This window comes from Festucalex cinctus, chromosome 9 (assembly GCF_051991245.1).
Source record: "Festucalex cinctus isolate MCC-2025b chromosome 9, RoL_Fcin_1.0, whole genome shotgun sequence".
NCBI classification, from domain to species: Eukaryota; Metazoa; Chordata; class Actinopteri; order Syngnathiformes; family Syngnathidae; genus Festucalex; species Festucalex cinctus.
The window spans coordinates 29,886,838-29,905,369 of record NC_135419.1 but is presented as its reverse complement, the minus strand read 5'-3'; the positions used below and the strand labels follow the sequence as shown (position 1 = coordinate 29,905,369).

General features: G+C 38.9%; 1 protein-coding gene and 1 long non-coding RNA gene across 7 annotated transcripts in view; both read right to left on the bottom strand.

The window, feature by feature from the left end:
• The window catches only part of trappc11 (trafficking protein particle complex subunit 11), a 411,517-nt gene that overhangs the window by 130,230 nt on the left and 262,755 nt on the right, over positions 1-18,532 (bottom strand). For all 6 annotated transcript variants that reach the window (XR_013284891.1, XR_013284892.1, XR_013284890.1 and 3 more), the window contains 2 exons: positions 2,461-2,642; positions 2,200-2,348 (listed from right to left, as the gene is read on the bottom strand). Coding sequence is in view for 3 of the 6 variants with exons in the window: in XM_077531543.1 (XP_077387669.1) it covers positions 2,200-2,348; positions 2,461-2,642 (331 nt within the window). In the remaining 3 variants the exon portion in view is untranslated. The remainder of the gene's footprint in view (positions 1-2,199; positions 2,349-2,460; positions 2,643-18,532) is intronic.
• LOC144025874 (uncharacterized) lies at positions 13,060-15,830 on the bottom strand. The gene is made up of 5 exons (XR_013284977.1): positions 13,985-15,830; positions 13,798-13,844; positions 13,674-13,715; positions 13,560-13,593; positions 13,060-13,482 (listed from the first exon to the last, which is right to left on the bottom strand). It is a non-coding gene; the product is annotated as an uncharacterized LOC144025874 (long non-coding RNA).

Below are 18,532 nucleotides of genomic sequence, written 5' to 3'. Positions count from 1 at the left end.
TGTATAACTGAATTTTGTCATATAGATGTTTTCAGGCTGTGACTATTACGTTGCCTGAGAAGTTTGAGATTTTTTGGAGCTTGAACATGGGAGTTATTAAGCATTTGCTCTTTCTGGACAAATGAAATTTTAAAGGCAATATTTAATGCTCCGCCCCCGTCGTATAGTATTTCGAAAAGGCAAGATGTTTTGCCCAGCTGTTCTCTTAGGTCTTGAGATGATAAATGCCAAGTTTGAAGTCAATTGGATGAAAAATGTTTGCAAAGGGGGAAAAAGCATGACCACAGTGAATGTGCCAAAATAGGCCAAAATTGGACATTAAAAAATTCATAGCTCACTTCCTGTACATTTTAGCTACATGGTCCCAATAGACTTTTTTGTGCGTCTCGGGGTGCTACACGTGCCTGCCAATTTTCGTTGCTCTAGCTCAAACGTGTCGGGCTTGGTTTTTATTTTTCTACGCTAGGGGGCGCTATAGAGCCGCGTTGTTATAACGACTTCATAATATCAAATTTTTCGCCGGACCTGAGGAGTGTGCAAAGTTTGGTGAGTTTTCGTGAATATTTAGGTACCCAAAATCGCGATTGTTTGCGGAGAATAAAGAAGAAGAATAATAATAATAATAATAATAATAATAATAATAATTTTTACAAAAACAATAGGGACCTCGCAGCGGTCGCTGCTCGGCCCTAATAATAATTTTTACAAAAACAATAGGGACCTCGCAGCGGTCGCTGCTCGGGCCCTAATAACCAAACTTTGGCTCATGACTCAGAAGATGAATTGTAAGCTTAATGTGATCTTCAAAGTTAAGGTTGATTGAACACATTAAGGGCTAAAGCACTTGCCAAAACATGCCTCTAAAACATATGGGTGACTTTAGAATCACCACCGAAAACCAGAAGTTTTCCTGGAAATTCAACAATATTGTCAATGCTTACAAAACAATTGATATTTCAGCTCCTGAAGCAGATCGAAACATAATTCTGTGTCGTTCACACAAACTTAACAAGTTAATTATTAAAAACGTTAAGAATATATGTTTTTAAAAAGCATCAAACAACTGTGTCACATCTGTGGGTATATTTACCTTCAACACTGGAGCTGCAGTTGTCATAACCTCGGGGAATCAAGTGGTAATTTTCATCATCCATTCCGTTAAAAAGCTGTCAGACTTTTCAACATCCTCATTGTCTACAGACATATTTCTTAACAATATGTCATTGTCGACTGGTTACACTGTTTCGAAGTCCTCCCACACGTCATCAATCGCGTTTATTCATTGCATAACTCCCGTGAATCTGTCAGCTGTGAATGCTCAGATCAAATTCCAAAACATGCTACGAGGCCCATGTCACACATGTATATATTCTGATGTATTTCATCGGTTAAGAGACCAAGAATTGGTCAAAACAAAACAAAATGGCGTATCAGCTCTCCCGGCTTTAAAGGTAGAAGAGCATTAGAGAGTGTGAGAATGCACTTCCGTCTTAAATAGGTTAATCTGTTGAGAGGTCAAACTTTCTAAACTTTTAAAGGGTTCAAATCTCGGATTATGTCCTTGCCTGCTATTGGAAATGACTTTCCAGTGAACTTTTCACAGTTCCTGAAAATTTGGGGTCAATATATTTTCCCTAAGGTTGCTATGGACATTTGAAAGATGCAAGGACCAAAACTTGAAACCCGTTTTTCTCAAAACTAGGGATTTCAACCTGGCAACATTCAAATTGCTGTAACTTTGCTGTAACTTTCTCAATTTTTTAGGTACGTCCATGTATTATATATTATTTCAAAGGGAATTAGTGTAAAAGTTGAATATATGAATATCTAAATTTAGATTTTTTTTTTTTTTGATATATGAGGACACTTTTGCAAAGCCAGGTCACATATAGTATAGGTCGGATACATGTGACCTGGCCATTCAGTCAGAGGTCGCATTACAAAAAAACAGATACATATCCTATCTAGGACCACAAATGAAAATGACCCAGGTCGGAGTTGAAAATAAATAAATAAATAAATAAATAAATAAATAAATAAATAAATAAATAAATAAATAATAAAACGGAATTGAGCCGTTCTGTCAAAAAAAAAAAAAAAAACAGATGCAGGTCACAAATCAGATTTGGGTCACATTTGCCTGCAGTGTGATCAAGCCTAAGTTGAGTTAGCAATGCAACGTATTATGGATAACATTACCTGGCTTGAGTCCTGCAGTCAGTTTCACATCTTTGGCTACACCCTCTTCCAGTGATTGGACAGTACAGTGAATACAGTACATTTCATTGCTGAGAGCAGGAGGCTGATGACTCAGCTCTACATAGATCTTTGGAACCCTCGACATTATCCTGGACAATACATTACAGCAATTGAAACACAAATCACAACAAATATTTAAAATCAGTACATGGCATAGTGTGGATTTAAGACTTTATTAAGGAAGGAAATCAAACTTCTCACATGGTATTTTGTAGGATGGTCATGCAATCCCAAGCCAAGTCTTCCTCAGCAACAGGCCAAAGTGGTGAGTCGTTAGACTGCAGGAACTCATGGGTTGTCGCTGCGTCTCCACCTGCCCCTCTCCATCTCAGAAACACACAGCGACCACTGCTGCTGCCAACCATAACTTCTATACCTGTCATCTGTCAAACAGAAAAAAAACAAAGTACATTTACAAAAATATTTATCCTAAGTGTATGTTTAATATACAGTGTTCCTGGACTTTTTGCGGGTGTTACATTCCAATCCACACGCACTTGCAATAGTTGAATTTCTTTACTTTTTCTTTTTCTTTTTTTTGCTTTTAACAATTATTATCAACCACATACATTTCCTTTTACTTACATGTGCATTCACATTGTACAGTCATGCATAATGTTCTATCTTTATACAATAACCAAATGAAGAAAAATGGAAGATATTGGCAGTTCCATTACAACCATACAAAAAAGGGGAGGGAGGAAGGAGGAGAAGAAAAAAAAAAAAACAGTCCACTCTGAATGCTTAGTGTCATGACCATATTGTGCAGTTGTTTACTATCCAATATGTAACATGTTACATGTTAGCTGACATAGGTAGGTTATTCATTGTATAAGGGCATGATGGGTTCCCAGCATTTGGTAAATATAGTTTTTTGGAGACTCAATGAGTATGTAATTTGCTCCATCTAATAAAAGTCCCATATTTTCTGAAGCCATACATTATATGTGGGGGGAGCCGCTTCAACCACCGGATAGCCACACATTTCAACCTGCCGTGAGCAGTATGTTCAAGAGATATTTTGCATCTCTGCTCATACCCTCCGGTGTCACTCCTAGTAGTGCTGTTACATGGCTTTGTGGAATAATATTCTGCTTAAAAACAACTTCAAGAGCATCAAAAACATCTTTCCAGAATATGTCCAATATGGAACATGACCAGAAAAAGTGTTTGTGGTTGGCAACATTTGTGCCACATCTCCTCCAACATAAGCTACTATGTGTTGTCCCCATTTTGGCTGTTATTTTTGGTGTTCTAAAAAAAATCTGGTAATTACCTTCCATATAAATTCCCTCCATGTGTTTGACCATTATATTGGTTTTTTTAAGCTTTTCCGCCATTTAGTTTGTAGCTTTACTTGCGGTTTGGTCACTCATGTCCTTAAATTGTCTTAGGCAAGTTCTGGATTGGATCATAGCCTATGTATATTTGCCTGATTTAATGAAAATTATTTCTGGATATGCAGGAGCTCTGAAAAATGTTTCCTACTCAATGACTTGCTCACGAGCGCCCCAATTTCTTTACTTTTAAAAGAAAGGGAAAAAAAACGTATTATTTTATTTTAAATTTTTTTTTTTTGGGGGGGCGAGCTGCACTTCTACTGAGCCATAACGAAGCCACCACACAGTTCCCGGCCTAAATATAATAAATATAATAAATAATAATAATAACTAGAGCTGCGAGTAGCTATAAAGGGCCCTCGCAGCCCGGGCCACGTTGGGGTACTTGCACGTTGGGGTACTGGCACATTGGAAGCAGAATTTCTTTGACAATGCCATGATAAACCTTTACATTTGGATTTGGATTTTTTATTTATTTTTTTTGCCAGGTGTGATGAGTGTGTCAAGCTCAATGGGTTTTGGTGATTGTTAAGATCTGCAAAAATCAGCGTCTTTTTTTTATTTTTAGGCAATGAGTTGCCCTGATTGGTATTTTTTGCAAAAGTACATTTACAGATCATCGCTCGTACTCAGTGCACAATGTTGCTTTTGTTGTCCATAGAGGCGATCAAAAAAAATGAAACTAAATAAAAAAGTACATATGTTTGGATGGGTCTGATGCCAGTGAACATATTTAGTGGTGGAAAGTAAAAGAATATTCATAAATGACTTAGTTATCACACTGAGAATGAGTTTACAATTTTTGTAAAAATACCGTAAGTGGGGTATTTTTTTTTTTCATGCCTCAAGGGCGAGGTGGCGCTGCATATATAACTGAATGTTGTCATAGAGATACCTTCAGGCCTTGACGATAAACATACATGTCAAGTTTGGGATTTTTTGGAGCATGTATCGGGGAGTTATTAAGCATATCCTTTTTCAGTGCGAAACACAAATTTTGATGCCCCGCCCTCATCATATAGTATTTCCAAAAGTCAAGATTTTTCTGTTTGTTGTTGGCTCAGGTCTTGACATGATCCAGGTCAAGTCTTAAGTCAGTCGGATGAAACGTGTAGGAGAAGTGGGCAAAAGTATGCCCCCTGAAAATGTGCAAAAATCGTAAAAAATGGGACATTCAAAAATTCGTAGCTCACTTCCTGTTCATTTTAGCATATGGGTCCAAGAGACTTTTTTGTAGGTCTTGGCTCCCTCATACTCCTAAAAATTTTCGTAGATCTTGCTTTAACATACAACCGGGGCTGCTTCGTTAAAAATTTCTAGGGGGCGCTATTTACTCATTTTTGTAAAAATAGCACAATCAACAATAAAATATTGTTCATTTCACCAGGCCAGATGTGTGTGCCAATTTTCATGAGTTTCTGCGCATGTTTAGACCCTCAACACTGGCGTTGTTTTCTTGGCGAACAGTGCTTAGCCACGCCCACAGCGATTCGCGAAAACTCACAAACTTCGTGTTGTGACATCATGAAGGCCGAAACCCTCATCTGAGCAAATATGAGGTAGGTCCAGTTAACGTGTTTGGAGAAAAACGTAGAAGAAAATTCGTATGAAAAAAAATTGCCACTAGGTGGCGCTATCAGTAAGATGAAATATAAGTTCATAACTGTCTTTAGGGCTGGACTCTCATCAAATGTGTGAAATTTTGAGAAGATAGGATCATCTCGGTCAAGTTAATGCAGCTTTTATTGTCACGAAAAATCTTTAGACTTTGCGGCACCGTAGCGGCCACGCCCTTTGGCGAAAAGTTACAATATTCGGTGTGGGGCATGATCAACATCTTAAGGCTTTTCTGACCAATTTTCAACTGGATCCCTTCAACGAGCTCAGCGCAGTAGCCAAAAAGGTAAAGTATGACATTTATTGTTACCACAAGGTGGCGCTATATGTATAACTGAATTTTATCATATAGATGTTTACAGGCCGTGACTATTACATTGCCTGAGAAGTTTGAGATTTTTTGGAGCTTGAACATGGGAGTTATGAAGCATTTGCTCTTTCTGGACAAATGAAATTTTAAAGGCAATATTTGATGCCCCGCCCCCATCATATAGTATTTCGAAAAGGCAAGACTTTTTGCCCAGTTGTTCTCTCAATTCTTGAGATGATAAATGCCAAGTTTGAAGTCAATTGGATGAAAAATGTTTGCAGAGGGGGAAAAAGCATGGCCACAGTGAATGTGCCAAAATAGGCCAAAATTGGACATTAAAAAATTCATAGCTCATTTCCTGTACATTTTAGCTACATGGTCCCAATAGACTTTTTTAGACTACACGTGCCTGCCAATTTTCGTTGCTCTAGCTCAAACGTGCCGGGCTTGGTTTTTATTTTTCTACGGTAGGGGGCGCTATAGAGTCGCGTTGTTATGACGACTTCATAATATCAAATTTTTCGCCGGGCCTGAGGAGTGTGCAAAGTTCGGTGAGTTTTCGTGAATGTTTAGGTACCCAAAATCGTGATCGTTTGCGGAGAATAAAGAAGAAGAAGAACTAGAGCTGCGAGCAGCTATAAAGGGCCCTCGCAACCTGGGCCACGTTGGGGTACTTGCACGTCGGGGTAGTGGCATGTTGGGGTACTGTCAAATAGGACAAGGACCATCTAAAATGTTTTTGACAAACCTTGTGTGTACAAAGTTTTATCAAAAGGCCAAAGATGGTGAGCAATTCCCAAAATAAATTCAAAATGGCGGACTTCCTTTTAGGTTTAGCATACGGCTACAGAATACTTTTTGGAGGTCTTAGGTTAATAGGTATGCCTCCCAGTTTGCACAAATCTAGGTCAAGTCATTAGTTATATAGCGCTTGAATCATACAATCGGAAATGCTCCATAAAAATGTCTAGAGGGCGCGATTTATTGCAAATTGCACAAGAAATCTCTAAAAATTCATGTTCATTACAAGTCTGTTGTGTGTGCAAAGTTTCATGAGTTTTCACACGTATAGACAAAAAAAAATAAGCAGCACTTTACTTGGCAAACAATGCATCGCCATGGCAACAGCGTGCGACAAACTAAAAAACTTTCGATAACTTTGCATCTTAAACATCTTAAGATGAAAGACACCAAGTTTGAAGACGGTCGGATGAATTTTGTAGGAGTTCATTAAAATATTATCCCTAAAAAAGGCCACAAAAAATGGCTACAAATCCCAACGTAAATCAAAATGGCGGACTTCCTGTTTGGTTTAGCACATGGCACTCAAAGACTTTTTTTGTACATTGTGGGCTGTTACATATGTCTCCAAATTTTCGTAGCTCTAGCTGCTTCGTACAAGTGGGAATGCTTCATTAAGAAGGATTTTTTTCCTTTGCAAACAGTGCATGCCACGACAACAGCGTGCGACGAAATAAAAAGCTTTCAATAACTTTTCATCTTCAACATCTGAAGATGAATCACACCAAGTTTGAAGATGATCGGATAAACTCTGAAGGAGGGGTTCGTTAAAATAAGACCCCTATGAAATGGCCAAAAAAATGGCAATGCGTTCCAAAGTAAATCAAAATGGCGGACTTCCTGTTAGGTTTAGCAAATGGTTCAAAAAGAGTTTTTTGTACCTCGAGGGCTGTTACATACCTCTTCAAATTTTGGTAACTCTCGGTAAAACGTACAGCCGGGCATGCTTTGTTAAAGAGGAGTTTTTTAGCTCAAAATGTGATGCACGGGCCCTAGGGGACTTCCTGTTGGGTTTAGCACAGGGCACCAAGAGACTTTTTTTGTCCATCTTGGGCTGTTACATATGTTTACAAATTTTCGTCGCGCTAGCTGCTTCGTACAACTGGGAATGCTTCATTAAGAAGGATTTTCTTCCTTTGCAAAAAGTGCATGCCACGACAACAGCGTGCGACGAAATGAAAAGCTTTCAATAACTTTTCATCTTCAACATCTTAAGATGAATCACACCAAGTTTGAAGATGATCGGATACACAGTGCAGGAGGAGTTCGTTAAAATAAGACCCCTATGAAATGGCCAAAAAAATGGCAACACGTTCCAAAGTAAATCAAAATGGTGGACCTCCTGTTAGGTTTAGCATATGGTTCAAAAAGAGTTTTTTGTACCTTGAGGGCTGTTACATATGTCTTCAAATTTTGGTAACTCTAGGTGAAACGTACAGCCGGGAATGCTTCTTTAAGTAAGAATTTTGAAACGCAAAATTTGATGCCCCGCCTCTGGCGGACTTCCTGTTGGGTTTAGCATATGGCACCAACAGACTTTTTTGTAGATCATAGTCTGTTACATATGTGTACCAATTTTCGTAGCTCTAGGTTAAACGTACAACCGGCAATACTACGTTTAGTAAGAGTTTTGAAACTCTAAATTTGATGCCTCACCCCCGTCATATAGTAGGTCAAAATTTTTTGATTTTTTACCATGATGTTGTCCCAGGTGTTGAGATGGTACAGCCCAAGTTTGAAGTCAATCGGGTAAACCGTGTAGGAGAAGCGGGCAATAGTATGATCCATGTAAATGTGCAAAACTGGGCCAAAATTGGACATTCAGATGATCATACCTCACTTTCTGTCTATTTTAAGGTACACACATCAAAGAGGTTTTTGTTCATCGGGATGTGCTACAGGTGCCACACAATTTTCGTAGCAGTAGGACAATCGTAGCGGGACAGGGGTCCGTTAAACCTATGTAGGTGGCGCTACAGAGCCATTTTTCTGTTATCATGTATGGCGGCTTTAAAATATCAAATTTTTCGCCAGGCCTGACGTGCGTGTAAAGTTTGGTGAGTTTTCGTTCACGTTTAGTGTCTCAAAAATGCGATTGTTTGCAGAGAATAATAATAATAACTAGAGCTGCGAGCAGCTATAAAGGGCCCTCGCAACCCGGGCCACGTTGGGGTATTTGCACGTCGGGGTACTGGCATGTTGGGGTACTGTCAAATAGGAAACCATCTAAATTGTAAACGTTTTTGCCATGCTTTGTGTTTTTAAAGTTTCATGGAAAGGCCAAAAACGATGCACAATTAACAAAATAAAATCAAAATGGATTGGCACATGGCTATATAGAATACTTTTTGAATATATTCGGCATGCCTGCCAATATTCACACATCTAGCTGAATCATATAATCGGAAAGACTTCATAAAAATGTCTAGAGGGCGCTATTGAGCCATTTATTACAAATTGCACAACAAATCTCTAAATAAAATATTCATGTTCCAGATAGGTCTGGTGTGTGTGCAAAGTTTTGTGAGTTTTCACCCATATTTAGACTCTCAAAAAAGCATTTTTCTTCACAAACAATGCATGGCTACAGCAAAGGCGTGTGACAAAATAAAAAAATTCAATAACTTTTCATCTTAAATATCTTAAGATGAAACACGCCAAAGAATGAAGACGATCTGATAAGTTCTGTTGAAAATATGACCCCTATAAAAGGCCCCAAAAAATTGCTACAAATACCAAAGTAAATCAAAATGGCAGACTTCCTTTTTGATTCAGCATATGGCTTTAGAAACCTTTTTGTAAGTCTTAGGCTGATAGGTATCCCAATTTTTACAAATCTAGCTGAATCATAAAACACAAAACATTTGCAAAAGCTTCATAAAAATGTCTAGAGGGCGCTATTGAACCATTTATTGCAAATTGAATAAGAAATCTCTAAAATATTCATGCTGATGACAAGCCTGATGTGTGTGTAAAGTTTCATGAGTTTTTGCACATGTTTAGACCAAAAAAAAAAGCAGCATTTTACTTGGCAAACAATGCATCGCCATGACAACGGCGTGCGACAAAATAAATAACTTTCGATAACTTTGCATCTTAAACATCTTAAGATGAAGCACACCAAGTTTAAAGACAGTCGGATAAATTTTGTAGGAGGAGTTCGTTAAAATATGACCCCTAAAAAAGGCCACAAAAGATGGCTACAAATCCCAATGTAAAGCAAAATGGTGGACTTCCTGATTGGTTTAGCATATGGCTCCAAGAGACTTTTTTGTACATCCTGAGCTCTTATGTTTGCCTGCAAATTATCATAGCTTTAGGTGAAACGTACAACCGGGAATGCTTTGTCTGTTTAATCAAAACGCAAAATATGGTGTGCAATTCCAATGCATTGCTATGGCAACAGCGTGTGACAAAATAAAAAACTTTCGATTACTTTGCATCTTAAACATCTTAAGATGAAACATACCAAGTCTGAAGACAGTCGGATAAATTTTGTAGGAGGGGTTCGTTAAAATATGACCCCTGAAAAAGGCCACAAAAAATGGCAACAAATCCCATCATAAATCAAAATGGCGGACTTCCTGTTTGGTTTAGCACATGGTTCCAAGAGACTTTTTTGTACATTGTGGGCTCTTATGTATGCCTGCAAATTATCATAGCGCTAGGTGAAACGTACAACCGGGAATGCTTCGTTAAAGAGGAGTTTTTTAGCTCAAAATGTGATGCCCGGCCCCTGGGGGACTTCCTGTTGCGTTTAGCACATGGCACCAAGAGACATTTTTGTACATCCTGGGCTGTTACATATGTCTACAATTTTTCGTCGCTCTAGCTGCTTCGTACAACTGGGAATGCTTCATTAAGAAGGATTTTTTTCCTTTGCAAAAAGTGCATGCCACGATAACAGCGTGTGACGAAATAAAAAACTTTCAATAACTTTTCATCTTCAACATCTTAAGATGAATCACACCAAGTTTGAAGATGATCGGATAAACTCTGTAAGAGGAGTTCGTTAAAATAGGACCCCTATGAAATGGCCAAAAAAATGGGAACACGTTCCAAAGTAAATCAAAATGGTGGACTTTCTGTTAGGTTTAGCATATGGTTCAAAAAGAGTTTTTTGTACCTTGAGGGCTGTTACATATGTCTTTAAATTTTGGTAACTCTAGGTGAAACGTACAGCCGGGAATGCTTCATTAAGTAAGAATTTTGAAACTCCAAATTTGATGCCCCGCCTCTGGCGGACTTCCTGTTGGGTTTAGCATATGGCACCAACAGACTTTTTTGTAGGTCATAGTCTGTTACATATGTGTACCAATTTTCGTAGCTCTAGGTTAAACATACAACCGGCAATACTACGTTTAGTAAGAGTTTTGAAACTCTAAATTTGATGCCCCACCGCCGTCATATAGTATGTCGAAAACTTTAGATTTTTTACCATGGTGTTGTCCCAGGTCTTGAGATGGTACATCCCAAGTTTGAAGTCAATTGGATTAACCGTGTAGGAGAAGCAGGCAAAAGTATGACCCCTGTAAATGTGCAAAAATTGGCCAAAATTGGACATTTAAATACTCATATCTCACTTCCTGTCTATTTTAGGGTACACACATCAAAGAGGTTTTTGTTCATCTGGATGTGCTACAGGTGCCACACAATTTTCATAGCCGTCGGACAATCGTAGCGGGCCAGGGATCTGTTTAACCTATGTAGGTGGCGCTATGGAGCCATTTTTCTGTTATCACCTATGGCGACTTTAAAATATCAAATTTTTCGCCAGGCGTGTGTGTGTGTAAAGTTTGGTGAGTTTTCGTTCACGTTTAGTGTCTCAAAAATGTGATTGTTTGCGGAAAAGAATAATAACAAATAAAAAGAAGAATAATAAGAATTCCTTGAAAAACAATAGGGACCTCGCAGCGGTCGCTGCTCGGGCCCTAATAAGAAGAAGAAGAATTCCTACAAAAACAATAGGGCCTCGCAGCGGCACCGCCGCTGGTGCCGCCGCTGCTCGGGCCCTAATAATAATTCCTTCAGGAACAATAGGGACCTCGCAGCGGTCGCTGCTCGGGCCCTAATAAGAATTCCTTGAAAAACAATAGGGCCTCGCAGCGGCACCGCCGCTGCCGCTGCTCGGGCCCTAAAAATAGCAGCATAAATAAAGAATACAGTAAATCCGGGAGTGTGTGAGGGTCGGCGTGGGTGGGCAGGGAGGTGGGGGGTGTATAATAATCACTGAAAATACATTTCCACAAAATATTCCCACAAAATAGTGAGGTACAACCCAAGATAAAATCTGTAATGTATAAATTTTGTGCCCAAATTAGGGCTGTCAAAGTTAAAGCGTTAATAGATTAATTAATCACAGAAGAATGTTGCATTAATTACGTATTACGTGTCTGAAGTTCTGTATCCAATTCCTACAATTAGTACAGTCACTACAGTTAGAATGCATACAGGTAACAGTTTCCCAATTTCTACTATCACAGGCAGACGCTTTCCCCCCCACACACAAACAAAACTGTTTTAACATTAATAATCTTTTATATGTAAACACTTCTTTTAATTGTGACTATGAGCGCACATTCGGCACAAACATTAAATTGGCTGTGCTGAACGTGCGCTCTCTTTTAAACAAAACTTTTATTATAAATGACCTGATCTTAGACAACAACCTAGAAGGTATTCTTCTATCAGAGACATAGCTCGGCACAGATGCCCCAGTTGTTCTCACCGAGGCTTGCCCATCCAATTTTAACTTTTTATTTTCTAACAGGGATGGTAAACGTGGAGGTGGGACTGCATCCATTTTTAAAGTCACTTTAGCTTCAAGGGAAGTTACTTTTAATACTTATCTATCATTTGAGTATCATGCTTTTGTTTGTAGCGATCCTCCTATTCTCTGTGTTTTAGTTTATAGACCTCCCCATCATTCTACTTCTTTTATTAGTGAGTTTTCAGAGTTCCTATCGATTTTACTTACTACTTATAATAGAATTTTAGTAACTGGCGATTTTAATGTCCACGTTGATAATATCTCGGACCCATTGTCCAGAGAATTTTTAAACCTTTTAAACTGTCTTGATTTTAAACAGCATGTCACACAGCCGACTCACAACAGAGGACACACTTTGGACTTGGTGATAACCTATGGCCTGTCCATTGGTGTGTCCTCTGTTGTTGACCTGGCTGTGTCCGACCACTATTGTGTATTTTTTAACATCGCCAGTTGTAATCATCAGGATGCCCCGGTGAGAACAGTGAGGAAACGCTACCTAACTTCTGAGGTGGCTGCATATTTTATTGAGAATCTTAACTCTTTGACTGCCAGCCATTTTCGGAAAAGGTAACCCCATACTGCCAGCTGATTTACAGAATTTTACCGATCTTTCAAGCTCCACAGAAAATGTTGTGTTAGGACTATGGAAACGCGGATACTACCAAATGAAAGATTGAAGTCTCATCTTTCATCTAAAAAAATCAAGTTTGTTTCTACCTTATTCAGATCTTCAGTAATCAACAATAGAAAACAGCTTTGTTTCACCCAAATCCTCTATTTTCTTCCAAAATACGGAGAAATCAAGCTTTTTGTGAAACAATGTTATTTCATGCACTCTAGTGAATTTGGCTTTTTTTTTTTTGCATGAGGGATTCTACAAACACCTAAACTTCTATAAAACACTACCCCAACAATAAAAAAGTGTTTTTTGATTGCAAAATAACAGTTTATTTACATGCAACAGTAGCAATCCGAACAAACAATTTGGAAAATTCTTTGCAAACTATTTACACGTGCGCAACTGCGCATGTGTGGTGTGTGTGTACGTGTTACCATTTACAATTGTGTGGATGTTTCAACGACACAATTTTTCTTTTTGTGTGATATATTGTGGAGTAATCCCGTGCGTGCTAGGGGGATGCAGCAGGATTTGCATCACAGTTTTTGTCAGTCTGCTTCTGCATGGACTGATTTGCGTAGAGGTTGGTATGATGAACGATATGCTGGAGAAGTTCATCCGTGATGAAGAGCTCCAGGATGTCAGCTGGCAGTTGGGAATTCAGCTCTGCTGCAGCATCCCTTGGTCCTGGTTTTGCAGCAAAGGGGAAGATGGTTGGCTGCCAGCCGAATTCATCAACTTCATGCCAGCCAGACTTTGGGATCTGCAAATATACATTTCAATATCATATATTATTTTAGAGCACTGTGATACAATGTGTGTGTGTGTGTGCATGTTTACCTTTTTTTCTTGGATGTATTGGTTGATGCACATTCTGTAAATTATAGAAGACGTTTACCATCAAATATTTTATTAGTGCTGTGGAGAATCTTTTTTTTTTTTTTTTTTTTTTACCTTTGTTCTGCTCAATGTGAGAAGGGTCACTTTGGGTAGGAGCTGAAAGAAACATACAATTACAATACTATCGAAAGACTTTCCTTTTATTGTTGCGGTGTATTGAAAACTTTTTTTTTTTTACCTTTCTTTGTCGTAGAACCAGCGGTCGGACGTTGCTGTGAGCACGATCTATAAAATATACATTCACGTTTGTATAGGTAATAGATGTTTTAGTGTATATCAGCACATTTACACACGCTGCTAGCAGATCGCCCGAGAAAGTTAGGAAAGTAATCTTACTAGCAATCCCTTAGCATGTTAGCGCTTACCTTCACGTTCTTTGGAAGACTGTCCAAGACTGTCTTGCATCGGACCCATAGTAGTCGTCATCGTCCGATGAAACGTCATCTGTGCAGACGTGCTCGGTTGTGCACCACTTTTCTCCGGTGTTAGCATCGCTAGCCGGTGGGGCCTTAGGACGTTATTAGCATCGCTAGCCGGTGGGGCCTTAGGACGTGGTCGAAACGGCCGCGTCACCGCTTCAACTATGACTTAACCCCGTCATCACTGTGCTCTTGAGCACTGGTCGATGCTTTTGAGCTTTGAAAATAAGGATCAAGCGTGAGCTGATTGCCATCTGTAGCCTTTTTGACTCCCTTAGCCAAGTTAGCCATTCTCTCCCCCTCAACACTCTAGCTCAGCCTCTCTTCTTCTACTGTTGTCTCCTACCCGATCTTGTCCAAAAGACTCATCACAGCCATCTAGTGGCCAGGAATACTCATTATAGTAACCCGATCGGCTTGATACTTGGAGCACAGCTGCCCAAGGCTTTCCTCCACCCGTTTCCATAAAAAAACATAGTAGACGTCAATTAACGTCTATGGCGGCCAATCCTAGGATTATACTCAACGTCTTTAAACGTTTATGGCGGTCAAAGAGTTAAGAGAATCCCTGCAGACTTTCTACCTGCTTCATGTGATTTTATTGTTGATAATTTTAATAAGAACTTAAGAACAACTTTGGATGAAGTAGCTCCACTTTTAACCAAAACTATAAAATTAAAGACTATTCCCCCGTGGAGAAATGACGAGATTAAAAAATCAAAACGAAAATGCAGGTGTGCTGAAAGGAGGTGGAGAAAAACTAAACTTTCAATACATTATGAAATATTACGTGAACAACTTAAACCCTACAATAAAACAGTCAAACAGGCAAGAATATCTTATTTCTCAAATTTAATCGCAGTTCATTCAAAAGATCCTAAATTTATTTTCTCCACTTTCGATCTTTTAACCAATCCTGATTTTAAAAAGCCATCACAGACTCCATCAAACACTCTCTGTGATGGCTTTGCAGACCACTTCAGAAGTAAAATTGATGGCATTAGGTCCAGTCTTTTAGTTGATCAAAATATAACTTTTAATAAATATGGACAGTCACTTTTACCTGAGGAAACACTGGAAAGTTTTACCGTGGTTGATGCAAGGACACTTGGTCGAGTTTTCTCCCAGGTCAACCCAACAACCTGCCTTTTAGATCCGATTCCCATATCACTTTTTAAGACATTTTATGGATTTTTTGAGGAACAGATTTTAAATATAGTCAATTGCTCTCTTCAGACGGGTGTCATTCCTGCCGCCTTTAAAACGGCGGTGGTGAAGCCCCTTCTGAAGAAAAGCAATCTGGACCCCAGCAGTTTTAATAGTTATCGACCTATATCCAACTTACCCTTTTTAAGTAAGATTTTAGAAAAAAATGTTTTTATTCAATTAAATTCATTTTTAGATACAAATAATATTTTAGAGAAATATCAGTCTGGTTTTAGGATGAACCACAGTACCGAGACTGCCCTTTTAAAGATTTTAAATGATATCAGGTGTAATGAAGACATGAAAAAGCTTACAGTCTTGGTGCTACTGGATTTAAGTGCTGCCTTTGATACAGTAGATCACCACATTTTATTAAACAGACTTAGAAGCCTGGTGGGCATCTCTGGTACAGTTTTTAACTGGTTTTATTCCTATCGCACACACCGATATTTCTTTGTAAGTATGGATACATGTTCCTCTGGAACCCATGAAATTAAATGTGGGGTTCCCCAAGGTTCCATCTTAGGCCCATTACTTTTTAATCTTTACATGCTTCCCCTTGGGGAAGTCATCAGGAGACACGGCGTCAACTTCCACAGTTACGCTGACGATACACAGCTGTATATCGCCGTGTCACCTGATGACATGGGGCCTATTGATACCCTTTTAAATTGTATTTTAGACATTAAGTCATGGATGGTAGAAAATTTCCTGCAGCTCAACCAGGACAAAACAGAGGTTTTAGTCATCGGTCCTGAAGGTCAGAGAGAGAAACTTTGACCTAAACTACAAGATTTTAAACCCACGCAATGTGTAAAGAATTTGGGCGTCATTTTTGACTCTGAGCTTACTTTTAATCCTCATATTAAAAATGTAGCCAAGATCGGTTTTTACCATCTTAAGAATATTGCCAGAGTCCGCCCGTTTCTCTCACAGGCCAACACGGAGGTGCTGATGCATGCTTTTATTTCTTGTCGTTCAGATTATTGTAATTCCCTGCTCTCTGGTCTTCCCAAAAAAGAATATTTCAGTCCTACAGCTCCTTCAGAACTCAGCTGCACGTGTGCTGACGGGGACCGGAGGGCGGGAGCACATTACACCAGTTTTAAAATCGCTGCATTGGCTCCCCATGCGTTTCAGGATTGATTTTAAGGTGCTTTTATTAGTTTTTAAATGTCTTAACGGTCTCGGCCCATCTTATTTATCTGATTTGCTTTTACCCTATTACCCCTCGCGGCTTCTGAGGTCTTCTGGCAGTGGCCTTTTAACTATTCCAAAGGTGAGGACCAAGACACATGGTGAAGCTGCCTTTAGCCACTATGGTCCTCACCGATGGAATGGCCTGCCGGAGAGCATCAGGTCTGCAGAGAATATTGATGTTTTTAAGAGGAGGCTTAAGACTTATTTTTTTAGTTTGGCAATTGATTGATCTTTTTTTATTTTATTTTATTTATTTATGTTTATTATTATTATTATTATTATTATTATTATTTTATTTTTATTTTTTTTATTATTACATATATATATTTTTTTATCCCCTTTTATTTATTTAACTATTTTAATCTATATTGTCTTGTAGCTTTGTTTTTTATTTATTTATTTTTTCTATCGTGTTTAACTGTTTTCTTTTAGTGTTTAAATCTTTTTATTTGGTAGTTATTACATTTTTAGCTCCAGTGTTTTCTCATGGGGGAGCCTCCACAGTGAGAGGGATGCTTGGTCTTCATCCATCTCACTGTGGATGAACTCCTCCTGGGTGCCTTTCCTTACAGGGTACTTCTGTGCCCCGCCATGTTGTGGTTTTCATGTGTTTGTTGGGTTTTGGGTGTGTCTGTGGGTACGATCATGGGGATGGGGGGGCTTTTTCTTTCTTTTATTTTATTGTATTATGGATGTCCAGCACTTTGAGTTGCATTTTAAATGTATGAAAGGTGCTATATAAATAAAGTTGATTGATTGAGTTGATATTAATCGCACTATTTTTGTTTTTTTTCAGGTCAGTGATTAGGTCAATGCACGGCATGTCCTACGCCTGTTGTTCCAAAATAAGCGGGGTGACTCCAGTTGGTGTGCTCAGTGGTAAATTTTGCTTTAAAAAACACCCCGACGGGACTTTAGATAAAACAAAAGTAATTTGGGTTTAATTAATTAATAATTGCTGAATTGCACCCAATTTATATGATGCTGTTACGTTTTGAGCAATACACGCATGCATGCAATTGCATACATGCGTTTAATCAATGTTTGCAAATGACATTCAGATAATAAAATGCGTTAATGTCACAATATTATGGTATTTTGTATTTATTTTATATTACGCGAATACGCAAGTAATTTAGCTGATTAATCGTGATTAATCAAAATTAAAAAGTGTGATTAATCAGATAGTCCAGATAGGCCTTCCTGGGTGGAATTTGCATGTTCTCCCCGTGTCCGCGTGGGTATTCTCTGGGTACTCCGGTCTCCTCCCACATTCCAAAGACATGCATGGCAGGTTAATTGGGCGCTCCAAATTGTCCCTAGGTGTGCTTGTGCGTATGGATGGTTGTTCGTCTCTGTGTGCCCTGCAATTGGCTGGCAACCAGTCCAAGGTGTCCCCTGCCTACTGCCCAGAGCCAGCTGAGATAGGCGCCAGCAACCCCCGCGACCCTTGTGAGGAATAAGCGGTCAAGAAAATGGATGGATGGATGGATGGATGGATGAATCAGATTAAAAATTTTAATCGTTTGACAGCACTCGCCCAAATACAAATCAGCAATATAGGGAATCTGCAAAAAGGAACCACAAAGTAGCAAGGGACCACGACACCTCAGCAAGCGGAAAAAAGTAAAGGGACTATAAAGTATTCCATGTTTGGACCGTGATAATTGGTTGTGCACGCCATAAATGTACAAGTCTCACGATTATGTATTTTTTTCTTCACCAAGCCAAAATGTAGCTTAATTTAAGCATTTTTCTTCAATGGTATTTTTCAGGGCATTCATGACGGCCTCATTTAATTATAGTGGATATAAAAAGTCTACCCTAACGTCTAATGCAGAGTAGGCTTCCTTAGTATTTGCATCAAAGCCAATCAAGTGTTTTTTCCTCCCCTTGTATAACAGTTGATGTACACAACAAAACTTGCTGAATGGATGTGAGATTTGAGATTGCTTAAATCTCCAGTTTACAATAAATGATTCAGGGTGCATAGTCTGTATTTTCACATCCGTCTTTTGTATGATGTCACACACTAATAATGGTACAGTATATGGGGAAACAAACAACAATGGCAACACTGGGACTGAG